The sequence below is a fragment of the Gymnoscopelus braueri genome (genome assembly GCF_963280865.1).
Source record: "Gymnoscopelus braueri genome assembly, chromosome: 9".
Classification (NCBI taxonomy): domain Eukaryota; kingdom Metazoa; phylum Chordata; class Actinopteri; order Myctophiformes; family Myctophidae; genus Gymnoscopelus; species Gymnoscopelus braueri.
In genome coordinates, this window is record NC_137610.1 from 34,080,388 (window position 1) to 34,107,703 (window position 27,316).

At 41.9% G+C, this 27,316-nt stretch overlaps 2 protein-coding genes across 2 annotated transcripts; both read right to left on the reverse strand.

The window, feature by feature from the left end:
* Positions 1-13,533: 13,533 nt before the first annotated feature.
* Positions 13,534-15,894, reverse strand: cUnh11orf96 (chromosome Un C11orf96 homolog). The gene is made up of 2 exons (XM_080437034.1): positions 15,547-15,894; positions 13,534-15,177 (listed from the first exon to the last, which is right to left on the reverse strand). Exon 2 carries the CDS (start codon positions 15,130-15,132, stop codon positions 14,716-14,718), a length of 417 nt encoding a protein of 138 aa, XP_080293160.1. The 5' UTR covers positions 15,133-15,177; positions 15,547-15,894; the 3' UTR covers positions 13,534-14,715.
* Positions 15,895-19,756: 3,862 nt separating this feature from the next.
* On the reverse strand, positions 19,757-21,826 carry LOC308092293 (kinesin-like protein KIF2A; the record flags this gene model as incomplete). The annotated part of the gene is made up of 1 exon (XM_080438143.1): positions 19,757-21,826. The coding sequence occupies one exon, from the start codon at positions 21,824-21,826 to the stop codon at positions 19,757-19,759; it is 2,070 nt and encodes a 689-aa protein (XP_080294269.1).
* Positions 21,827-27,316: the final 5,490 nt, after the last annotated feature.

Genomic DNA, 27,316 nt, shown 5'->3' on the forward strand with positions numbered 1-27,316 from the left:
GTGGAGGAGGATCTGATGTGCATTTAAACCAGTGTTGCCATGTTCGCTTATTTTAAGCGACTTTGGGCTTGTTTTTCTGTAAAGTGGCTTGTACATGAATCTAAAGTGTAGGCCTAGTTGCTTATTTGGGCTTGCTTCCTTAACCAATGATTCTCAAACATTTACATGTCAAGGACCCCCAAATTAATATGTATATTTCCATGGACCTGGACCCCCATCTGAAAATATTTTGTGCCAATCGAGATCCACATACAAGATTTGTGTTGTTGTTGTTTTTATTCAAGATTTGTTTTGAAAATAAATAGCAGATCTACAAGCTCAAAACGCGTCGCATCGTGACGCGTTGTGAGCCTGTAGATCTGCTATTTTGAAATAGTCAATGTACATTAGGTTTAGTGCTCATGTACTGTGTTGTTGTTTAGTCGCTTCTTTTGGGCATGTTTTCATAGACCAGGTTGCTTATTTGTCTCACACAGTCTGGCAACACTGATTTAAACCTCAAGCATCATGGTCAGGGATTATGTACAGCCTAATAGAAACAAGCCATAGTGCTTTCTTGGGTTTAAAATCCTCTTAACATACCTTGTATTAATACATAAATAAATACATTTCTACAGCAGCAGAGGGGGGTAGAGAGCTGAGAGAGAAAGACCCATTGAATTGAAAATAGAGAAAGAGCACGTCTGTGTTTTTGTCTACTGTCTGTACCTAACTCTATGGTCTGTACACATCACATTGGTTTGTTTTGACAGCATGTGACCAAGGTTTTTTCCACACAATGTATTATCAACAGACATAGCTAAATCAGCACAATGCAGCTGAAGTGCAATGATGCAACAATAACACAGTCTTTGACTTTAACTGAATTTTAAGCAAAACATTCAGCCAAAGTCTCCACAGTGCACTTCTAGTTGACTGCTGTTTTGGCTTTGTGTGATACAAACCCCAGAGGGGACCCAGCTCAAGTGTTGAGAGAGTTTATAAGAGTTCAGTCTGTTCGAAGAAAACCGGGTTAGACAGTGCACATGGTATCAAATCCCCCTCGATGAGCTTTGTACTAGATAGGCCATTTACGGTGAAGAGTTTTGGTAGAGGGAAATGGGGGGGCGGCCAGTCAATTAAGTATGTAAGTTTAGTTTAGGTGGTTAAAAAGAGAAAAAGGCAAACTTATTTGTCTGCCTTATTTCTAACACTTCTGTTAGACTCTTATACACTTCGGGACTCAGCAATATTTGTTACAAACAGTGACAGCACATCTGTGTGTGGTTCTTCTCACCCATTTCGGATGCTGTCAATGGGTACATACACACAGTTCCGTCTACCGTCCGTAAGGACGCCGGAAGTCCCATCCACTCCCATGTTAAGTTTAAAACCAAGCCCCCAGAGTTGCTGAGAAACATTGAAGCTGCCACCCCAGTGGCCAAAGCTGGAACTGCAGGCGGGGAGAAATACATGCACGCGCAAAACATGCTGAGAGATATTTATATATATAGATATAAATATGTAAACATATTATACATAAACACATATGCATTTAGTTATACATAGGCATCTCGAGTGTATTTAATAAATATATCGCGTTCAATCCTTGACACACGGGCTGCCGTAGAACGCAAAAAGGACACTAGTGCGCATGCTCATAACTCTATGGGGGTACAAAATCAAACCAATAATTCTACTTCCGGCAGGTTTCCGGGTGCTTCAAAACGCCACTGAGCACATTCATTGAAATGATAGCTGGGGGCGGGGCAATCCGCCCTCTAGTTATATTATACCTCTATGTTTAAAACCGACAAGACGGTCGCGATCCGCGTCCGGGAAAACACATCCGGGTTCCGCTCAAGAAACGATCACCCGGAAGTGATAGGCACCAACCAATCGTCCTGTGTTCTCTCCACTGGGCGTGTTTGTCTCTTGTAGTTTCCTTACAGGGGAAATGCAAGGCAGACGTTCCAGCACAAACGCAACAGTATAACACATGCACTCTATTTCAATAAATGTAAACGTCCTTATCTATTTTTGGTGAATGAGAATGGCCTGAATGCACTGTTTAGTTTATCCCTTCTAAATAGCTTATGTGAGCATAATAAAGAATAGCAGAATAATACATTAAATTACTATCCAAAATACATTATAATGAGCATTATGAGGACCAGTTATATGAAGATAAGATATAATATAATATTATAATGAGCATAATAAAGAATAGCAGAATAATTACTATCCAAAATAAATGAGAAGTTTCTTTTTATTAATTCTACAGTTTCACACACAAACGTGGGCTACAAAAACGAAACATCTCTGTGCTTTATTGTCATAAATTGCACTCTTCTACCATATGAATCTGTCATTCATAATTATTGATGTAATTCACATGTATGTCTGTATTTGTTTGTTTGTTGATGTGGGCAACGAGACCAAAGTTATTTTGGTCTCATTTTAGTTTGTTTAAATGTGTTTTCTTTATTGCTTGTCAGAATTAACTTACTTGTTAACTATGGTAGGCTATTCCCTTATGCTTAAAAAAAACGTGTATCTTTTATTTGACCTTTTCTCCAATTGTAGCATAAAATAAGGTAAAATAGGTTGTTCAGCAGCACTTTGTAACTCATGTTTTGAAAAGTGCTATATAAATAAAGTTATTGTTTTATTATTATGTAGCCTACTTAAACCCTCTATTCTCAGTAAAAACGGACGCTTTTATCTGTCAACACCAAATCTCTCTGTCAAAAATAGCAGATCTACAACGCGTCGCGCGTTGTGAGCTTGTAGATTGGCTATTTTTGGCTTATGTTCCCCCCATGCTGGGGTTCATGTGGTTAATACTATTCATAATAATGTAATGGTGTTTTAATTTTGTCAAGGCACCTTGAAATAAAATATTAATATTATCCAGTGATATAAAAACATTAGCTAATGTTTTCATATCACTGGATAATATTAATATTTTATATTGCACGTGCATGATGTTTTCATGATGAGAGTAGTGTTATTCAGTTCTCACTTGTCTTGTACAAATAGCACTAGTCAAAGAACTACTGTAGAAAATCCTCTCACTCTCTTGTTGGGAGTGGGTGGAGTTGGATCCTGTGGTTCTAATCATTTCACTTAGTGGTGGGCGGAGCCTGGTTTTAGCCTAATTAGGCACACCTGAGGTAGGTCTATGTAGGCCCAAGTAATGTCAGACCAAACATTTGTCTGAAGGGGGAAGAGGTGCTGCTGGCTAGTACTCCATGTTGTATGTCCACTTGATGCATTATAAGAAGGTTCTGTTTGTTTCCTGTTTATTAGTAATAATAATAATAATAATAATAAACTTTATTTGTATAGCACCTTTCATGACATGAAATGCAGCTCAAAGTGCTTTACAGAGCAAGGATACAATTACAGTTAGAACCAATTTAACAATAAAGCAAACAAAAATAAAATAAAATAAAATAAAAGCAGTAAAATGCAGTAAAATGCAGTGGCCCTCGCCACTACACAACTACAACACAAATGGATATAACTTAAATGTAGTGACCACTGTCCTCTACAACACAGCTAAAGAAATATCCACACTTCACACAATTGCCAATATTACATGTGTACCTTGTGTACCTTAGTAATATATCTTCACACAATTGTCAATATTACACCTTAGTAATATATTTTCACTTAGTAATATTACACCTTAGTAATATATTTTCACCATGTTTACCACGTGTGGACTAGCCCAGGGGATCTGCTAACTTATCACATCCAAACCACACACCGTACACCCCTGAGAATGATATCGGGGTTATACAAGATATATAGAATAAACATAGACAAAAGGATCTGCCCTGGAGGGTCCACAACGTGTCAACGTGCCCCAGAGGATAATTCACTAAATCCTCCGGATGGAGTTATCAGACTAAAAATAAAATAAAATAAAATAAAATAAAAGCAGTAAAATGCAGTAAAATGCAGTGGCCCTCGCCACAACACAACTACAACACACACAATTGCCAATATTACATGTGTACCTTGTGTACCTTAGTAATATATCTTCACACAATTGTCAATATTACACCTTAGTAATATATTTTCACTTAGTAATATTACACCTTAGTAATATATTTTCACCATGTTTACCACGTGTGGACTAGCCCAGGGGATCTGCTAACTTATCACATCCAAACCATACACCGTACACCCCTGAGAATGATATCGGGGTTATACAAGATATATAGAATAAACATAGACAAAAGGATCTGCCCTGGAGGGTCCACCACGTGTCGACATGCCCCAGAGGATAATTCACTAAATCCTCCGGATGGAGTTATCAGACTCTTGTCTTTTAACTACCGTGACTTTCTCTTCCACTCACACAAAACAAAAGCAAAGGCATAAAACAACATTAAAATAGGGAATACAGTGAGGAATTAAAAATCAACCAAAGAATCAGCTAAAAGCAAGAGTGAAGTAATAGGTCTTGAGCTGTGCTTTAAAGCTATCGACAGAGGCTGCCTGTCTTAAGTGTAGTGGGAGTTTATTCCACACTGTCGGTCCGTAAAAGCAGAATGCTGCTTCACCGTATTTTTTATATGTCATTGTAGGCACCTCGAGCAGGTCAGCACTTGAAGACCTGAGGGCCCGGTTTGGAACATATCTCTCTAGGCAGTCGGAGAGGTAGGAAGGTGCCAGACCATTTAGAGCTTTATAAACTATTAAAAGAATTTTAAAATCAATCCTAAAAACAACCGGGAGCCAGTGTAGTGAAGCTAGAACTGGAGTGATATGTTCTCTCATCCTGGTTTTAGTTAAAATTCTGGCTGCCGCATTTTGAACAAGTTGTAATCTGTCAGTTGTTTTCTTTGGCAGGCCAGAGTAGAGTGCGTTGCAGTAATCAAGCCGAGAGAAAACAAAAGCGTGGATCAGCGTTTTTGCATCGTCTAACGACAGATAATCTCTAATACGTGCAATATTTCTAAGATGAAAGAAAGCAATCTTGGTGACATGATTAATGTGTGTATTGAAATTCAATTCAGAATCGATAATCACCCCCAGGTTCTTTACTGTGGTGTTACTTTCTACAGCCAGGTTACCAAGTCTACTTGTTATTGATTCTCTCTGCTCACTGGAGCCAATTATGAGAACTTCTGTTTTATCCTCATTTAGCTTAAGAAAGTTCTCACTCATCCAGCATTTTATACTGGACAGACAGGTCAACAATGGGTCTAAAGCGCAGGGGTCGTCTGGAGCTACTGAAAGATACAGCTGGGTATCATCAGCATAGAAATGGAAGTTCACTCCGTGATCGGCGATGAGTTCTCCCAGCGGTAGTATATACAGGGAAAACAATAAGGGACCCAGAATTGAGCCCTGTGGAATACCAGAACAGATGTTGTGTTTGTCTGAGTCAAAGTTAGCTAGACTGACAAAATAGCTTCTGCCTGTTAGGTAAGAGTGAAACCAAGACAGGGCTGTGCCTGACAAACCAATCCAGTACTCCAAACGTTGTAGTAGAATTGTGTGATCAATCGTATCAAAAGCAGCGGTTAAGTCAAGGAGTAGGAGAACAGATACATTTTTGTCGTCAGCGGACACCCTAAGATCATTAATTACTTTTACAAGTGCTGTTTCTGTACTATGACCTTTCCTGAAGCCAGATTGGAATTTGTTATGAACCTTATTGTTCTGTAGGAACACATCCAGTTGATGAAAGATAGTTTTTTCTAAGACCTTGCCCAAAAATGGCAGATTTGAGATTGGTCTATAATTACCCAGCACCAATGGATCAAGGTTGTGTTTCTTGAGTAGCGGCCTGACTACAGCCGTTTTCAGTGAGTCTGGAAAGACGCCTGAAAGTAGAGAGCTGTTTACAATTTTTAGGATATCTCCAATAACACTGTCTAAAACCTCTTTGAGAAACGGGGTGGGTATTACATCCAGTGAGCAAGATGATGATGTCATCTGTGATATAGTTTTACGGAGTTCCTCTTCATTAATTGCGCAGAATGATATTAGGCTTCCTCTGGAGGGATCTACATTTTTGCACCATGCACCATTTGCCGCATTTGCAGTGCTAGCAGCAGCATTCATAATACCAGCTCGAATGCTAAAAATTTTGTTTTCAAAAAAGGATGCGAACTCATCACACTTAGCTTTAGAAGCAGGGAGCGACTCCTTATAAGCCTGGGGGGGGTTTAAGAGATGTTCAATGGTAGAGAATAAGACTCTGGCATTTTGCTTGTTGTCATTGATAATGCGTGAGAAATATGCCTGCCTTGCCAAGCGCAGTGCTTTGTTATAGGCCACTGTTGACTTCTTAAAGATCTCTAGGTGGACAGTGAGTTTGTTTTTTCTCCAAATTCGCTCAGCTTTACGACATTCTTTCTTGAGTGAGCGCAAGTGCTCATCAATCCAAGGTGTTACTCTAGAGTTAAGTTTCTTTTTAGTTTTCATAGGAGCCACTATGTCGAGAGCTGACTCTAATTTGAGATTAAGATGTTGAACCATATCATTCACTGAGGGAGCATCAAGTAGGGGGGGCACCTGCACACACGCCAGATGACGAGGAAACTCGTTTGCTGCAGATGAGATAAAAAAACGTTTTTTTATAGTATATTCTGTATTGTTTTTCCCTAGATCAGAGACAGTCATATTAAAACACAATAAATAGTGGTCTGTTAGTTCGGGCTTATCAATAATACTGTCAACAGTGATATTCAAACCTTTAGTGATCACCAAGTCCAGGGTATGGCCATGTTTATGTGTTGGCCCAACAACATGTTGAATAAAGTCAAAGTTGTGCAGTAACTGTAGGAAACCCATAGCCACAACATCCGAAACAATGTCAACATGTAGATTAGCATCTCCAGTAATCAGAGTTCTGTCATAATTAGTGGAACAGATAGATAAAAGTTCTGATATTTCTGTTAGAAATAAGGCTTTGCTGCACTTTGGAGGTCGATACATACTAATCATAAGCACAGAGGATTGACTCTCCAATATGGTGGCCTGGTATTCAAATGATTTAAAACTGCCGAGGTTTGGCAGAGGTTTGAATTTTAAAGTGTCAGAAAAGATATTCGCCAGACCACCTCCTCTTTTTCCCTCACGTCCTGAGTGAATGAAACTGTACTTTGGTGGGCATGCTGCAGCTAGGGGCACCGCTCCATCAGATCCAAGCCAAGTCTCTGTTAAAAAAATAATATCTAGTTTCTCTTTACAGATGATATCATTTACAGAGGAAGACTTGTCATTAAGTGACCTGATGTTAAATAGGGCCAGGTTTAGCTTCAGGCATTCAACTATCTGGCTGTTGCCTCTACAGGGAATGCGTGTTAAATTTGCTATATTTGCAGAGTGTTTAAAGTCACTCCTTGTCCCGGAGGCTCTATTTGAGATAACAGTGGAAATATTGTAAACCTTGTTTTCTACAAGGCTAACTGAAATAGCCTTGGGCCCAGACATGATTTTGGCTATGCATAATGGACCCTGCCTATCTCAGCAGTCAAATGTATTCTCTAGACGTAGGGAAGCCGACAGGACGTTCTTGTTCTTGCACTGTTCTTGACGTTCTTCGTTCCTGATCTTGCGCCTCTGTATCGCTAGTGCCAACAGCGTCAACCGTCGAGGGGGGATGGGTGGGGGGCAGGGCACGGTTGATGGTTGTGGGGCCTGGCGTTTGATTTGGGGGGTGATTCTAGTCCCCTCTTTAATCAAGTCGTTCATGCTACTGGTGAACTCCAGAAGAGGTATTGGGGACAGGGAAAAAGATGATGATGAGGAGGAGGAAGGTGATAGAGTTGGTTGATCTTCCTCATTGTACATATGTTCCTTTTGATTATTAGTATGCTTGTTTCCTGTTTATTAGTACATGTTCCTTTTGATTATTAGTATGCTTGTTTCCTGTTTATTAGTACACATGTTCCTTTTGATTATTAGTATGTTTGTTTCCTGTTTATTAGTACATATGTTCCTTTTGAGTATTAGTATGTTTGTTTCCTGTTTATTAGTACATACGTTCCCTTTGATTATTAGTATGCTTGTTTCCTGTTTATTAGTACATATGCTCTTTTTGATTATTTGTTTATTTGACATTTATGCCTTTGTTTGTTTGTACTGATTGTTACTATTTTTCCTTTCATACCCAGTTCAATCATCATCGCCACATTTGTTCATCCTCATATGTACATGGATTCCGAATAAATCATTTTACGAAACTTCAAACCTTGGCCTGGTCCTTATGCTCTGATAGGCATACTGGTGTAGGAGTATGTATGTAGCCAGTGAACTTTCCACCCAAACTCCAAGAGGTCCTTCGAACCGGATACTCTGCCACCAGATATGGGCCAGATTCGACAGCCACCACCAGCGTTGGAAGTCCAAGTACACCTTGCCATGCAGCCATGGCCCCAGCACCACCCCGGATGCAGCCATGGCCCCCAGCACCACCTCAGATGCAGCCATTGACCCCAGCACCACCTCAGATGCAACCATGGCCCCCAGCTCTCCTCCAGGCACCCCCTGCGCCTTCCCTCAAGCGGTGCCGCCAGAGTCCTCTCCTGAACCAGTTCCTCCCCCTCCAAGTGGTGCCGCCAGAGTCTTCTCCGGCACCAGGTCGTCTCCAAGTGCCCCCCCTCCAAGTGGTGCCGCCAGAGTCCTTTCCGGCACCAGCTCCTCTCCAAGCGCCCCCCCTCCATGTGGTGCCGCCAGAGTCCTCTCCGGCACCAGCTCCTCTCCAAGCCCCCCCTCCAAGTGGTGCCGCCAGAGTCCTCTCCAAGCCCCCCCCCCCCCCCCCTCCAAGTGGTGCCCTCAGAGTCCTCTCCGGCACCAGCTCCTCTCCAAGCCCCGCCAGAGTCCTCTCCGGCACCAGCTCCTCTCCAAGTGCACCCCGCTCTTCCTCCATTGGCGTCTCCAGGCCGAGCACACCTTGCACCACCTTCATAGCTGCAGCATGCCCAGGCGCACCCAGCATCACCTTCATTGCTGAAGCACGCCCAGGCGCACCCTGCACCCCCTCTGCTGCAGCCGTGGTCCCCAGCTCCCACCCAGGTGACGACCGGGCCACCTCCTCCGGACCAGTCCTCTCCGGCACCAGCTCCTCCCTCTGCTCCAGTCCAGGAGTGTCCAGCTCCTCCCCAGTACAGTCTCCAGCGCCTTCCCCTGAACCTCATCCAGAGGGGTCCTGCCCCCGTTCCAGCCCCCCAGACCCTCTTCCAAGGTGGCTCCACCCCCTTGGTCCGCCCCAGACTTTCACCCCAAGTGGCGTTGCCATTCTCCAGAGTGGCTGGCCCACCAGACCCCTCCCACCCTTCCGCCCTGCCTGGGGTTGTCTGCCCTTATGGGGCGGCTGAAGACGTGGTGCCCTTCCTGTTTATAGCCAGCCCCGAACTGACACTAAGGACAATGGCATTTTCTTTTTATAATCAAATAGACGATATTTGATGGGGCGGCTGTAGAAAATCCTCTCACTCTCTTGTTGGGAGTGGGTGGAGTTGGATCCTGTGGTTCTAATCATTTCACTTAGTGGTGGGCGGAGCCTGGTTTTAGCCTAATTAGGCACACCTGAGGTAGGTCTATGTAGGCCCAAGTAATGTCAGACCAAACATTTGTCTGAAGGGGGAAGAGGTGCTGCTGGCTAGTACTCCATGTTGTATGTCCACTTGATGCATTATAAGAAGGTTCTGTTTGTTTCCTGTTTATTAGTACATATGTTCCTTTTGATTATTAGTATGCTTGTTTCCTGTTTATTAGTACATGTTCCTTTTGATTATTAGTATGCTTGTTTCCTGTTTATTAGTACACATGTTCCTTTTGATTATTAATATGTTTGTTTCCTGTTTATTAGTACATATGTTCCTTTTGAGTATTAGTATGTTTGTTTCCTGTTTATTAGTACATACGTTCCCTTTGATTATTAGTATGCTTGTTTCCTGTTTATTAGTACATATGCTCTTTTTGATTATTTGTTTATTTGACATTTATGCCTTTGTTTGTTTGTACTGATTGTTACTATTTTTCCTTTCATACCCAGTTCAATCATCATCGCCACATTTGTTCATCCTCATATGTACATGGATTCCGAATAAATCATTTTACGAAACTTCAAACCTTGGCCTGGTCCTTATGCTCTGATAGGCATACTGGTGTAGGAGTATGTATGTAGCCAGTGAACTTTCCACCCAAACTCCAAGAGATTTTACAACTACACTTCCTGAAAAACGTCGCTGCCCACCAGATGCTCAAAGCTCCGGAAGATATCAAGTACGGCCGGATCTGGAACAAAGGGCTACCGTCCCGTAGCGTGCCGTTGCCATAGTAGCTAGGCGGAATTATGCCGTTTTCAATACACTATAGTGCACTTGGTGATACAAGCGCGAAATTTGGCACATATGACCTTCATATGACCCTAATTGATAATCAACCTCTGGCCACGCAGAATTCCTAAGATTTCAAGATGGCCACCACCAGTTTTCAAAATGGCTGCAACTGGGCCAATGTGTTGGACTATATCGCTTTGCTGGGGCTTATTTTTATATAAGAGAATGTGTTCTGGAGGTATTCCTACCAAGTAAGATAAAAAATAACATTAGGTTCCAAAATGGCGGCATATTTTCCAATATGCCTGCCGATAAATTGCAGAAATGTAATGTTTTCTGGTCATTAGTGCCTCTGTTTTGAAGCCTAGTTACTGTTACCTGTCTTGTCTTACCAGTCCTGTGATATTGTCAGTGTTTCCACCTGTGTCCTCTTAGTCCCCCAGCCTATCCCAGTGTTGATTGTCTGTCGAGTTCACCTGTATCCTGTTAATCCCTGTCTATTTAAGCCCTGTGTTTGCTCTGTGTTCTTCTTGGTCCGTAGACATCCTAACCCATAGCAATGGACACACCGACAGAAATGCTCTCGTCTTCGGCCCAGAAGACAGTACAACTAGTACTACCGATTGGAATTCATGCTGTTTGTGCCAACATAACATGGGTGAAAAGTTAGTTGATGCCACTAGCAGTGGTTATGTGACATTGGCTACCAATATTCCCCAGCTCCACAAAATGAACTGCATGCCAATTCCTTTTAACCCAAAGCGACTCGATGACGGTGATGGAATTCAGTTGACACTTGAGAGGAACAAAGCCAAATATCACACATCATGCTCAATAACGTTTAAATCATCTAAATTGGGAAGAAAAAGGAAGTTCATGTCCACATCAGAGAAGTGTGGATGTAAAAAAGCATGTTCTGGACACTGCAAATGCTTTAAGTTTGGACTTATCTGCACACCCCTCTGTGGTTGCAGTTGCTAGTACACTGGCCTGTCACTTGCCCAGCCACCATTATAAATGAGAATGTGTTTATAATGACTTAATAACAAAACAAAAAGTAAGCACTAAGCTTTACCAAGCTAATAAATCACTTTCATATGTTCCATAAATGGATTCTGTGTATGGTAATTAATACAAATACATGTACTACAAGCTCATATGGATAAACCATAAGCAAATGCACATTTCTGCAATTTATCGGCAGCCATATTGGAAAATATGCCGCCATATTGGAACCTAATGTTATTTTTTATCTTACTTGGTAGATATACCTCCAGAACATATTCTCTTACATTAAAATAAGCCCCAGCAAAGCGATATAGCCCAACACATTGGCCCAGTTGCAGCCACTTTGAAAACTGGTGGTGGCCATCTTGAAATCTTAGGAATTCCGCGTGGCCAGAGGTTGATTATCAATTAGGGTCATATGAAGGTCATCTGTGCCAAATTTCGCGCTTGTATCACCAAGTGCACTATGGTATCAATTTTCCGCCTAGCTATAGAGGTATAATATAACTAGAGGGCGGATTGCCCCGCCCCCAGCTATCATTTCAATGAATGTGCTCAGTGGCGTTTTGAAGCACCCGGAAACCTGCCGGAAGTAGAATTATTGGTTTGATTTTGTACCCCCATAGAGTTATGAGCATGCGCACTAGTGTCCTTTTTGCGTTCTACGGCAGCCCGTGTGTCAAGGATTGAACGCGATATATTTATTAAATACACTCGAGATGCCTATGTATAACTAAATGCATATGTGTTTATGTATAATATGTTTACATATTTATATCTATATATATAAATATCTCTCAGCATGTTTTGCGCGTGCATGTATTTCTCCCCGCCTGCAGTTCCAGCTTTGGCCACTGGGGTGGCAGCTTCAATGTTTCTCAGCAACTCTGGGGGCTTGGCCGTTGCACGCTAGTGTACCGTCATGTGTGTATGTACCCAATGCCGTTGCACTCCCTCCTAGCCATGGTTCACACGTGACGCTCGTCTGTCACAAGCGTCATGGAACCGGTTGTTCCTGGTTTCTTTTACATTTACAACTCTCACATGTACATAAACGTTCAAATTTCAAATATAAAGTGCTGACCCCCATGCCACGGATGTAACAAGTTGAGCCGGCAAAGTTCTAAGTACCTGTATCTGCCGTATTGTTCAATAAAAAGCATTTTAATCCGATCGGCGGCCATTTTCTACTATATTTTAGAGTGCAATACACCTCCCAACCTGTAGTGTCACATAATTTGAAAGCATCTGAGAAAATTCGGAGAAAATGGCTGGCAATCGGATTAAAAAGCTTTTTATTTAATAATACGGAATATACAGGTACTTAGACCTTTGTCGGCTCAACTTGTTACATCCGTGGCATGGGGGTCAGCACTTTATATTTGAAATCTGAACGTTTATGTACATGTGAGAGTTGTAAATGTCAAAAAATTAAAAACCAGGAACAACCGGTTCCATGACTGTCATGTGGTATGACAGTCATGTTTCAGGGCTACACTCCCTCCCTACTATTGGTTATTTGTAATGTTGGTCATATGTTTATTCAGAGCTGGCCAGCTGGGGATCTCTGTTTTGGTGACTGACGGCCAAGGGACACACGAGGGAAAAAAAGGTTGTTAGACGATCATGTCTCAGTCAGAATTTAACCTTCGCTTGATGTCTTTCAACCCCCAGCTTCAGCTTGATCAATTATCTGTCACCGAATGGTTAAATGCACATGGCAGAACAGCCTGAGATCTTGTACTGTCGCTATACATTCAGTAGGTCGTCTCTTCTGATCTGAGGTCGTGCAACTGGTGCTTGTTGCGGTTCCTCCCCGGGGGGGAAGAGGCTCACAATCTGGGGAGAGCCGCCCCCCTCCCTGTTTTTACTTACTCACTGTCACTGGATTTCATTTGACAACATACAAAAACAAACACTGAGCAGTCGAGCCTCTTTCAAATTGTTCCAGGCCAGCTTTTCTTGCATTTTTGAGAACTCCTGATTTAAAGGGACATTACACTAATTAAAAGGGATCTAGATGAGGGCATCTGATAAGTATTAATGAAAAATACTGTACAGTATCAGATTTATGAATGTAATGCAATGTTTGTTGCATGCCAAAGGCAATACTTGAATAAACATGAACTTGAATTCATGAATAAACATGAACTTGAATTCATGAATGAACATGAACTTGAATTCATGAATAAACATTCCAAACAAAATTGAGCCTGACTCAGAAATATTTGCAAATATTTATTATAGTCCATATGACAAACAAAACACTTACATTATAACATATATTATGTAGAATCATGTAAAACAAAGTATAAAGGCTATTTATGTTCTCGTTCTATCTACAGTAGAAATTTACACAAATTAAAGAGAATAAATACCATGACATCAGAAAAGGCATTTTGTTTTTGTGTTTTTAGAAAGATACATAGAGTGTAGCTCACTTGAAGCCAAAAAGAAGGGCTTTGTTAAGTTACTCTACTTCAAATGACAGCCAGGTCACATTGAATCAGCACATGTATCAGTACTTAGTCCTGTTGAAATATTTACAGTTTGGTAAGTATGTCATAATAGTAACATTTATATAACAGTCCTTTATATCACAACTGGTCACTTACTTTAAAAAAAAATACATATACAACTTTAGCATGGAAAAATATTCAGCTTTCATCTTTCAAGTTTCTCTTCCCTCTTAAAAATCATCCAAGAGTAGAAAAAGGAATATAAAGGAATATGTTTATATAGCAAATCTAAAGAAAGAGAAATAGCGTTTCGACACAGTGTTACCATTAAAAACGAACACGTCTATTCCACTGTATCCTTATATAACCAGCCAGTTTTAACAATACTGGTAAGAATAAGAAAATATGCACAGAGTGCATGTTTTGGCAATATACGTATGTGGATATGTTAGTACATACTACGCTGTATAAACATCTTTGTCACTGACAGTGGTAGCTACACACAGACTGGCAAACAGTCTAGTTCGAATCCATTTGGCCTCCATTTGACACAGTCTTTGGGCAAAACCCCAAAATGGGCAAGGCTTCTATCATGCTGCATTCATGTCATAAAGAAAAGATGGTTGTTGCATACTTAATGCTAGAAAAATAGCATTCCTTTCAGCTCTCAATTTGGATGTTGTGCAACAATTTCTGCAGTCAAACCTTAATCAAAACCCACTTTTTCTCAGATAACTTCTGCCTTTTTCTCAGCTAATGTGCCATAGACCTTCCAAATAACATTTCCCAACTTTATCACTTCCAAAGCAAGCAAAATGTCACTTCTACCATAAATTCCCAAATGATGAGAACACAGCAGCATGATATCCAGAGGAGGGAAGAAGGAGATGTAGAGGAGAGGTGGGAGGGGGTAGGTGGGACTGTACTTGGTGTCCATACTTTTCCCCCACCCACTTTCACTGGGTGGAGTCAGAGTCGCTGGAGTCCAGGCTGGCTTGCGGTGTGGGCGGTGTGCTGTGGTGGCGGCTGGTAGTAGCGGTGGCGGCCAACGGGCAGCTATGGTGAAGTGTTTGCGTGCTCCTCCTCAGGTTCTCCATTGACTGCAGGAATGAGCGCCTGGCCCTCTCCTCCTCCAGGGGAGAGGAGCCCTCCTCCTCCTCCGCCACTTCGGCGATCTCAGCGAATGTGACTGGCTGGGTTTTGAAACGGGCGTCACGGGGTCGCCGCGAGCGGCCCCGGGCGGCAGGACCCTTGGGCACTGGAAGCTGCTGAGGGAACTCCTCCATGGTGGAGGCCATTAGGTGGGCAGGGAGGACGTGGAAACCCTGGTGGTGGTGGTGCAGGTCCATGGGCATCGGGCGCACGGCAGCCATGGCTGGACCGGGCAGGATGTGGGCAGACTGGATAGAGCCCTTAACCTGGATTTGGAGATAACATTTGTTGTTGTAAACTCTTTTTAACCACATGAACCCTAGCGTTCCTATTCTGGGGTGAACATTCGGCAAAAATGGCAGATCTACAAGCTCGCAATGCGACACAAAGTGATCAGCTATTTTGTAGATCTTGAACAGTAGATCAACTATTTTGTAGCTTGTAGATTGGCTATTTTCTGCACACAGATTTGGTGTATAGGGAAAAAATAACTAGTCAACAAAGTATACATGTATAGTGGTTACTTTCTTACTTGATAATACCAATTTTGTCATTCTTCTTGTTCAAACCTAATGTGGAGCCAGTTGTGAATAAAGACAAAATCCCCACTTTGCAAGTACCACAGCTTTTCTTACTTGAACTCCTGCTGTCTCTGTGTTTCGCTGTCTCTCTCCCTCTGGCCCTCTCTGACCGCTCGTCTTATTCAAATAGTGGTCCGTATTATCAGGAAAGACAAAAAAGCCAAAGTCTTCTCAAATGTCAAATCCGAAAAACTCCTCAAAGCTCCGATGTCCAGGCAAAAGGTCCCCTGCCTTTCCCAACAAAAACAGGTCACTGCTGAGATACTGTTCTCCTCTCCTTACACTTCTTGTCAAAATAAAACCTGTGGCTGCGTTTCAGCTTCAACTCATTGGCACTCTGTCAATCTTTTAGCCTTCTGTCTCTCTCTCTCCGGTTGCTGTCTGTAAGAGCTACAGCTTGCTTATGTCTTATATAGCAGCTCTCTACCCACTCAGCTTCAGTTTCTTCCCTCCCCTCTCTTGGTTCACTCCTTCACCCCCGTTTCCGCACAGGCTCCCCCCCTTACCTCCTACCTCCTCACTTCTCCTCTCCCCACTTCCTCTCCCTGTCACTGTCACAACTCCAGCTCCAATAACAGTCAGTGACAAGAGTCATCCAGCTGAAATAAACACACGAGAGGGAGGGAGGGAGGGAAAGAGAGAGAGAGAGAGAGAGAGAGAGATGAAGACCGATTTTGAGGCACAGAAGGGGAGTATGCAGTGGAAAAGAGAAAGGGAGCAGGAAGCAGAGTGAAATAAAAGGAAAACATTAAATGCAGAGAAACGTTAGCAGAAAGAATCCAAGTATTCCCCTCATGCCACCTGCTATGTTTAAGTACTAAACTTGCACTTGACCTTATCCAACCTTGACCTTGCTTTGACCGATTAAAACAAGACCGGGTGGCTTCCATGTGCACTCTGTAACTTACAACAGTAGGTGTACAGTTTGTGAATGATGTCATGATTGTTCCATACAGCTACATATTTGGGCAAGACTGATTGGTGGTTCAGTGGAAATGTGAAAAATTGCCACGCATCACTTTCTACTGTTTATGCTTAAAACATCAGCTAAATGCTTAAAATGTAACTGAAAACTGATAGATAGTTTATCATATTACATTGTATTAGCCTATCAAATGTATTTCATCATATTTACAAGCCATGTTTTGAAACTGACTTTAGTGAATTGAGTTGAGTGGGAATTCGGTCAGACCAGAGGTTGTCCAGAACCTAAAATCCACGATTGCCTGTATCGTTCTGTCTGTCTGTCTGCCTGCGTGTGTCTGTGTCCACAGGCATTGGCTTCCCGGATCTTCCTTCTTATCCGTGATTGGCTTCACGCAGGGCCGCAGGAAGGGTAGTGCGAACGGTGCGGTCGCACAGGGCCCCGCGCTTGGGGGAGCCCCACAAACAGATTCACGTTTAGTAAGAGTTATACCGAGAAATAACCGCAAATAACCACCAAAAACTCGGAAATATCCGCCCAAAACCGCCAAAAAATCCCCGTCCCCGCGCGCTGCGCGCGCGGGGATGGGGGCGCGCACGCGCGCTGCGCGCGCGCACGCGACTTCGCACAGGGCCCCGCATTTCTCCCAGACGGCTCTGGCTTCACGGATCAGCCAAGCTTACCAATTGTAGTTATATGATTTCTTTATACCCATACAGTATATGAATATCTCTGCGCTGGCATCATAAACTAGCCTCTGAGTACTATGATAATAGGTACGGCTCTGGATCTGGATGGCATGCATTCCAACCATGCGTCGTTCCCGACTTACATCGGTCCATAGTATGGACAAATGCTCTTCTAGACAGCTTTCCCCAATAACAAGTAATAGTTTGATCCCAATAGTTTTAACCCAATTTGATCCAAATTGGGTTAAAACTGACAGTCCTCAGTTTGTCAGTTTTATTTGACAATTTTAAATTGCGCGTGTGCGTGTGGAGGTGTAGGCATCGCCAACCCAACCAATCAAATGTTTTAATACAGAAGAGAGAGTAGAAGAAGAGGAAGAAGAACAACAAGGAGAAGAGGAAGAAGGCGAAGAAGAAGAATAGGAAGAAGAAATATAGCTGCAAGCAGCAATAATACGGGGCCAGAGAGAGAGAGAGAGAGAGAGAGAGAGAGAGAGACATGGAAACTGAGAGAGACAGAAGAGAGAGAGAGAGAGAGAGAGAGAGAGAGAGAGAGAGAGAGAGAGAGAGAGAGAGAGAGAGAGAGAGAGAGAGAGAGAGAGAGAGATACATGGAAACTGGAGAGAGAGAGAGAGAGAGACATGGAAACTGGAGAGAGAGAGAGAGAGAGAGAGAGAGAGAGAGAGAGAGAGAGAGAGAGAGAGAGAGAGAGAGAGAGAGAGAGAGAGAGAGAGACAGAATAGATTGAAGAGAGAGAGAGAGAAAGAGAGAGCGAGAGAGCCATGGAAACGGAATAGATTGAAGAGAGAGAGATGGAAACAGAATGGTTTGATTGGACATCTCAACCTATTGCCATTAACAGGATTCGAACTCTCAACCTTCGGACTAATAGCCTGCAACACTACCTTTTAAACCCTCACTAACCTCAGTAAAACTATGCCAACCCCTAACCTCAAGAAATACTACGTGTAAGCCAACAAATGCCAAATCATGAGCGCCTCAACACATCGTCGGGGACAGGGATCGAACCGGTGACCTCCGGTTCGAAAACAGGGCCTGCTGCCATGCTGGCAGGCTGGCCCCGTAACAAGGAGAGGAAGAAGAAGAAGAGGAACAAGGAGGAGGAGGAGCGATAATAAAGGGAGCAATTAGTAAGGGAGCAATTAGTTCAGCCAAGTCTCTCAAAACTAGAAAAAGTGCTCCTCGGAGCACTGCCAGACCCCTAGTGGTTGAAATCTGAAGATCAGAGCACTACATCACGCGAAGCTTGGCCAATCAAAAAGAGGGACAGGGAGGAAAAGAGGGACAGACCGGGAGGAAAAGAGGAAAGAGACAGACCGGGAGGAAAAGAGGGACAGACCGACAAAGCCTCATGTAGGCCGACCCCCTGGGTCTGGCAAACATCACTGGTATTGCATCCAAGGTTAGGCAGTGGCCTTGAAGCAGCTCAGCTATCATTTTAGCAACCATGGCTTCTTCTACACTTTCAAAGGGAAATGTATTATGATGGAACCACTTGGTTTAAAGGCTCTTTGTCCTTTCCTGTATGAACCAGTGCAACCCTACTTGCAACTGAAGTAATTTGTTTTGTTGACCTCAACTGTTCCCTACCTATTCTTTTGAGTGTTTTCCACAGTTTCTTTGGGGTCAGTTTTGTTCTCTAACGTTATTAGTAAAGTATACAGTACATAGATGACTAACATCACATACTGGTACATGAAGTCCGAGATTCACATGGGAAATCAGGGTATAGTTAGACCTTGTCTTGTCTTGTTTGTTTTATTTTGTTATCTCACCTAAAATACTTAGACCGTACTTAGTTGACCATAATCCCAAGGGCTCTATACTAGGCCCCTTCCAGTTTTCACTCCACTAAATATCTTCTCAGAAAATAGCCGATCTATAAGCTCACAACGCATCGTGTTACGACTGGTTGTGAGCTTGTAGATTTTCTATTTCAGAACAGGGATGATAGGGTTCAAGTGGTTAATTAGTGGCTCATTCACTGGAGAGCCCAGCTATGTTCTTCTCACTATTCATATAATATATTTTTTCTCCTCAAAACGTTCTAGCTCCAACATACAGTACTTTCACTCAAAAGTACTTTGCTCAAATATCAAAATGTTAATCTTCATCTGGAATAGCAAGGCCTTTTTGAAAAACATTTTACCACCATTACTTGTTAAAACTGAGATTTTAGTCTAACAGTCAAGTATGAGTAAGAGTGCAGGAATGGATGACTTCATACTTTTTTTAGATCATGGGTACCCCAATTTGTTATTGGGATGCTCTTCCGAAGCCTCCCTCTCATTCTCCCAAAGAATTTATTTCTTGGTCCAGTCTCCTCTTCCATCCATTCTCTCCAGTTGCGGTCCAGCTGGTATTTGAGGGTCTTTAACTCCTTCAACATACTGTATCATGTTTCTGCCTGACCACTTCCACGGTCTGCTCCATGCAGCCTCTGGTTCCACAGACCTTCTGTCAGGTTTATCTGCTGTATTGTCATCATTGCTGCTACAATGTTGAGGAACCCAAAAAAAACTTGAATCTTCATCTTTCTCCACATCCATGATCTGCTGTGTAGAGCGGAGCTTTTGATCTGTCAAGTTCCAAGCTCTGCTTCGCCGCCTCCTCAGCCTCTGCCAAGGGTTCAGGGCGTAGCAGTTGCCTCATCAGTCGATTTCCAGAAGTGTAAAAACCTTTTCCAACGACTCTTCCTTTCTATGTGTTTGATTTTGGCCTTCTCTATCAAAATCATTCTGTGTTTGGCAGAAAGAAATACTTTCTTGGTAGGTTTGTTGGCGAGTTTGGCATTCTCTTCCAAAACCTCCCTGTGATAGGCAGAAAGAATTACTTTCTTGGTAGGTTTGTTAGTGAGTCTGGCATTCTCCTCTTCCAAAACCTTCCTGTGATTGGCAGAAAGAATTACTTTCTTGGTAGGTTTGTTAGTGAGTCTGGCATTCTCCTCTTCCAAAACCTTCCTGTGATTGGCAGAAAGAATTACTTTCTTGGTAGGTTTGTTAATGAGTTTGACATTCTCCTCTTCCATAACCTCCCTCTGGTTGGCAGAAAGATTGACTTTGTTGGTGAGTTTGGCATTCTCCTCTTCCAAAACCTCCATCTGATTGGCAGAAATAATGACTTTATTGGTGAGTTTGGCATTCTCCTCTCTTAGAGTGGCATTCTCCGCTCTCAGATTGTTCTTCTCAGCCTCTAGTTGACTCAGTCTCAACAATGGATCTTCTTTGGACAATGATTGCTGAGCCTGAGGCTCAGGCTGGTGGCTGACAGGCCACTCTTTCAAGCTATTTGAGCTACTTAGCCAGTCCTCTTCCTGAAACTCTAACTGGTTGAGTTGACGCTCTTTCTTTACCTGGTTGGGGTCAACTGTCAGCTCCTTCACCCTGTTAGCATAGTGTAATGTGTTGCGTGTATCTTCACATGAAATCATACCAGGAGATATGGTTGCAATCATGCACAAACGGGAGTTCTCCTCAATGAAGGAGTCTCTGAGGACCCGAGTGAGCTTGCTGTCTCTGAAGGGAGTATGAGGCTTGTTACGTCCCAGAGCCCTGATGTACTCCTTTAGTGCCAGCAGACTTTTGTTAATCTCGGCTCCCTCCAGGCGAATCCGGCGGTCAGCACTGTATGCGTTAGCTCCTCTTACGCTCCCAGCCAGGTCGATGAGTGAGAACTTCCCGTGCAACTTCCCATTCTTCCGTAGAATGATCTGGAACACAGCGTGGCTCCTAGAAGAGTGTTCGTTGGCCAAAGTCTTAGTTGATATTCTGCATTTGTTTCCCACTTCTATGAGTTTGAGAACATCCTCCATACATTTGACACATTCTTCCTGTAGTCCTACCACCTGAACCTGCTGTTGACCATCCTCCATCACCTTCAGCTTTGCTTTACCATTCAGCAGGTCAAACACATTCCCATTATAGATTTCAAAGAAGGTTGCATACACTTGTAGTTCTAACTTCATATACTCAGGTTTCTTCAACATGTGAAATACATCCCGAGCAGTTAATGCGTATAGTCCTTTGGACCAGTCCTGGCTCTCTCCAGAAGAATCTCCACCCATAGTATGTGTTTTTCCACTTCCTGTCTGTCCATATGCAAAGCAGGTAGCCATGCCCCTCTCAAAGATCGTCTCCACAAGAGGCCTAGCTGTATATCTGTACACCATCTCATTGGTTGTGGAGTCATCGAAGGCGTAGTCAAAGCGGAAGGTCTGATTCTCCAGGTAGCGGGTCATGTCAAACCTCTGTCTGGGTTTGTTGACTATCACCACGTCTTTACTGGGAATGGTAATAACATCCCGTATTTTCATTATCAATTCTTTCTTGTTCAGTGGACGCTTCCTCACACAAACAATTATTCTTTTTTTTTTAATCAGGTCAGCTTTGGGCAGAGGTTTGAAATCTGGACTAGCTTGAAAATCACACTTACTTACTACGTTCTCTTCTGGGTCACTCTTAGACGTTGTCTGTGCCACACCTGGGGCCACACCTGGGGCCATATCTGGGTTTAGAGCAAATATACTTAACAGGTCAACCTCTTTCTCTTTTATGTCTCCGTTCTTCTCAATCCACTCCACTGTGACGCTGTTGCTGTCCTCGTTCAGCGAGATCACAATCGCTTTCTGAATCTTCCAGTTTCGCCCATTACTGTGCTTTACTTCCACATAGGTACCAACATCAATCTTACCAAAATGCATTCTACATTAAATATCAAGTGAAACCTATGTGTCCTAATTTGCAAAAATAAATGTGTTTATATGGTAAGTGGATCTTCCATCACAGAGCGAGATATTTGAGATATATCTGAATTCCGCATTGCTGACACATTTATTTATATCCCCAAACTCTCCCAAATTGGTGTGTCACGCTGCACGCTGATTGGACAGAGTTAGTTTACAACTTCTAGGGTGCCATGGTATGGTAGCAGAGATCAAACAGACTTGTTTTTATATGGCTTGGCTCTGTAAGAGCCAAATCCTGTCTGTGTGAATCTTGTTTGTCTGGACCCATCAGCAACACCCCTTGAGCACGCTGGCAATAGGCCAACAATGTACCTCCATGTGCTTCCAATGTTTTCACGTTGTTTGTCATAATGGAGGGTCTAAATGGGAAAGCAACAGAAAACGAGCTTTGCAAAGATGGCAATATCGTTTCACCATTAACAGCGCTGATGAGATTAATTGAATAAACCATTTCTGCATAAATACTCAATATTGTATGACCTAAAAGTCCTAAAAGTGGATAGAGAACCCTATTTTAAACAAATTAGACAAAAAATATTGTACTTAGTCTATTATTTATGGAAAAAGATGTGAACCACTAGGATATATAAATAATAAATAAATATTGATTAAAAAAATAATTTTTTTAAAGAAAACAGGGCTCCGATGAAGCCGAACTGAGGACAACCCCGTTTATATATTTAAAACAATTTCTAGTGTACTTTAATGGATAAGATAATAGAGAGAGAGAGGAAAATAATGTCTGGAAACCTTGTTAGGTCCTTTTGACCCATACTTAGTTCATTACCTTACTATGACAAATGTTCTTTAATTGTCAATAAATTTATTATGGCATGTTGATTGTTTATATTTTGTTGAAATTGGTGTTATTTGCCTTTTATTTCTTTGATTGATTGTAATTTGCTTTTTCTATAAGCTCGCCTGTTGACGCAACTCCCTACTTAACGTTTAAAGGTTAAATTGGTCAGGTGTCGATCACACACATAAACAACCCAGTTGTAAAAACAAAATGGCAACTCAAACAAACCAAAGCAAAGAGCAGCAGGTGAACATACAAAGGGAGAACAGGAATTATCAGGGCTCAACCATGCTGCATAAAACTGGCAAGGTGCGCTCGGTGATGCACATACTGTACTGATCTCTGCTAGACCAGGAGGAACTCCACATTTCCACAGCGGTTTGTGAGTTTATTCTCTGACCAGACAAACAGGGGTGAAAAGATACAGTAGAAAGCTATACAGTAGAAAGGTAAATGAGCACATAATCTACACAAAGGAATTGTTACCCACTGAGCTATAGACCAATTATTTGTTTACTAACATTGAGACTGGACGCACAGGTGATTGTTTCACGCAATCAATTCCCAACCTGTTGTTTTGGGGTGCGCTGGTTTCAGCACACCCCAACCCCCTCTTGTGTGTTGGCTAGTGAGGTGCGTCCTAGCGAGACCTGACAGAATGGGTTTCATTGGGCGCATACTGGTTGCGCGCATACTGGTTCTTATCAGTGTGACGTCGTCTGTTAAGGGGTCTATATAATATCTGAAGGAAGGAAAAAGAAAAACCTGCCCACTCATTTCAATGTAGTTGCTCACCCAGTGCATATACGTCCCTACGAACACCTTCCTTCCGGGTATTTGTCAAGCCACTTAATGTCCTTTATGGATCTATGTCATGAACTACCTCCACAAGCTCGAGCTCAAGGTCGAGCCTGTGAATCGGTGAGGTCAAGCTTGCAGTACCATAGTTGTCCACTTGACAACTTTTGCTTCAAAATCCCCTTCCAATCCAGGGGCCTTGGTATTACCTGTCTTATGACATCAATCATCTATGACATCTCTGACTCCATATTTGGCCACGGTTTCAGCCCCCCATTGACTTCCATTATGATTTTTTTTAAAGAGAATATAAAACGTGTGAGGAGGTATTTCCTTGGCCTACAGGCAGACACACTCTTGTCGATGGCAACAAAGTTGACTTTGACAAATACAAAAATTCTGTGATTGTGTTCCTTGACCTACTGTCAACATGCACAAGACATTTGGCACACACACACACACACACGCACACACGCATGCGCACGCACGCACGCACGCACGCACACACACACACACACACACACACACACACACACACACACACACACACACACACACACACACACACACACACACACACACACACACACACACACACACACACACACACGCACGCACGATTTTAACAATATATTTTCAAATCTCTTCTCAATGTTTTTTTTATCCCTTTTAAATGCCTGCATGGAATAAAGGGTCTGTGAAGTTGAACCATGTGTAAGATCTAAACAGCTCAGAAAGACTCATTATGTATTTTTTTAAAGTATGAAATAAGTTAATTTATGGACCATTTATCTTACAAATGAAGTGTGCCTGTGTGACATGTGGTTTCGTGTCACATATTTCTAAAGAACCTGTTATACACGTATAGGCTACTGTACATTTCACATTCATGTTTCAAAATATCCTACATTTAATCAAAATGTATACTTGTAATATTATTTTGGATACTATTTTCAAATTATGAAACTCTCTGATGGGAAGATCAGGGCCAGGGGCTTAAGCCACGTGACACAAGGAAGACATCCCCTGAATTCCTCTCCTTGTCAGTCATTCTAAAGCCTAATTTATACTGCCGGGGCTCATGTCTCCAAGCTCTGTACTAGACACTATACTATGAGCCATGAGCCGTGTCAGCTTGGCTCACACAATATAAATTACCGGTAGGCTTATGTCACTGGTTCTCAACATGGGGCTAGGCGGGATTCCAGGGGGTCCCCAGCTAAATGATTGATAGTTAGGACAAATGGAACCAAGTTTGGTTCCACTTGTACACTCTCAAGAGTTAAATGAACACAGTGCAGATTGGGGCCTCAGAGATAAGAAAAAAGAAATGGGGGTCTGTAAACGAATGCATTTTAAACTGGGGGTCCTTGACATTAGCCACTTGGAATGGTGTAGAAAAAGGAGGGGACCACGTATAGAGTCCTGGGTGATCCCAGTCAACAAAGTATAAACTATAAAGGGTTTAAGTCGTTCCCAAACGTTTTAGCCTCGAGACCCAAAAGAGAAATTTCTTTGATTTGTTATTTATTCATGAAATTATTTTGGAAAATGTTTTTAATTTATGAAAAAATATATATTTTGAAATAATAATTATTAAAAAATCAAATAAAGGAAGAATAAAGGGATTTTTACTCGCAACCCATATAGATGGGAGTGCCAGCCTGTCATGTGTGTCCATTTCAAGACCGCACGTGCCATACCTGCTCGTCGTTCTGGATGAGAGCGACTGCGAAATGTCTACGTTGTAACGTAATGTTTAAAATGACCTCATCATGAAGCTTCCTACACAGTGTGACGGAACGCTCTATAATGGCTTCCGTTCAGTCACACATTCCAGGGAGGACCTTGGGACACGCACGCACGCACACACACACACACACACACACACACACACACACACACACACACACACACACACACACACACACACACACACACACACACACACACACACACACACACACACACACACACACACACACACACACACACACACACACGTAAATATTCCTCTGCTCTATTTCAGTCATTGTAAGGTGACCCACTACCAGCTGCTTGTCAAGTGACATCACACAACTCACTCGTTCATTTTCACCCATGCATGGTTGTGTGTGTGCTTGTTTGCCTGTGAGCATTTGACACATGAGTCTGTATGCAGTGTGTTGCCACATCTGTCAAGTGCCATGTTTGATATACTGTGTGTTTGTGTTCATTCAAGCTTGCAGGCCTGTGTTACACCATGTTTTGCTCTGGGAGGTCTGTGGGTCAGATGATTTATCATTGTCGTTGGGAATCCCTTGTTTGTGACACTCGGGAATTATGAATTTGCAACTCATGTACATGCAGTGTTGTTGTGCTATTTTTAAAAGTGGGGAGTGTACCAGCCCCTCACTAAACTGTTATAGCTTTAACGACTTAATACTCCCTGTACGTCAAATAGCAAATGTTTGCCTAATTTCGAAGAATGCTCGCCTGTTTTCGCTGAATGTTCACCTGTGTGATTACTCTTACCCACACAAATGTTTTTTTTTTTATGTTTAATAAAAAATATATTTATGTTAAAAAATGTTTAATTGCTTGTAGAGAGCAAATATAAACACGGTGTCATAAATAAATTATATTTACTATATAATAATAATAAACTTATTAGCACCTTTCATGACATGAAATGCAGCTCAAAGTGCTTAACAGAGCAAGAATACAATTACAGAAAAAGTACAACTAATTTAACAATAAAGCAATAAAAGGAAAGCAAAAGCTAAAACATTAAAATAAAAGCAAAAAGGCAATGAGTCAGGCAAAACAGTGAGGACATGAATAACAACACAGAGATGTAAAAATCAACTAAAAGCAAGAGTGAAGAAATATGACATCCATGAACTTGCAAGTGTCTTTGAAAGCATACCATAAGTTCAAGTTGAAATGAGTTCAAGTTCAGCTTTGCACCTGCTATTGGTTGTTCAAAAGGACAACATAAAAGGGCGTTAAGTTTCAACGGTGCATGAATGAAAGTGCACTGGGGTGTAGAATACATGGGATATTATCAAGCAAAGACTACTTAAAGGAGTAAATGCACACACATAAATCTAACAACTTCTAACTCTAATAGCCTTTTGTAGCACAGTGATGGAAGAAGTACTCACATTTTTTACTTAAAGGGATACTTCACTTTAGGGGAAACATTTAAAAAAACATTTAAAAAATATATTAAAAATAAATGAAAAAAGTAATGGAAAATTCATGGCCCCCTCACGCATTAGAGTGTCCTACTAATGTGTGAGGGGGCCTTTATTTTGCCATAACTTCTTTCATTTTTTTTTAATATATATTTTTAATGTTTATTTTATGTGAAAGTGAAGTATCCCTTTAAGTAAAAGTATCAATACCCTATTGTAGAAATAGTCTGTTACAGGTACAAGTTCGGTATTCAAAATGTACTTGAGTAAAAGTACAAAAGTATTGGCATCAAATTCCCATTTCACAAGTTTTAAAATGTATAAAAATCCTTAGAAAATAGCAGATCTACACGCGTCGCAAAGTTACGCATTGTGAGCTTGTAGATCGTCTATTTTCAAATTATATAAGTATATATAGGGCTGAAGTGGTTAATGTATGTTTTGTAATAATAATCAAAATCTACAAAGTAACTAGTAACTAAAGTTTTCAAAGAATTGTAATGGAGTAAAAGTACAATATTTGCCTCTGAGATGTAGTGAAATAGAAGTAAAAGTATCGAAATGTGTAAATATTCCAGTAAAGTACCGTAATATTACCTCAAAATTGTACTTAGTTACTTTATACCACTGTGTAGCACACATGTCTGCTTTTCAGCAGAAGGGTCAGAG

Coding starts and splice junctions, on each gene's coding strand:
- cUnh11orf96 (XM_080437034.1), bottom strand. CDS start 15,132: ATGGCTGCCGTGCGCCCGATGCCCATGGACCTGCACCACCACCACCAG.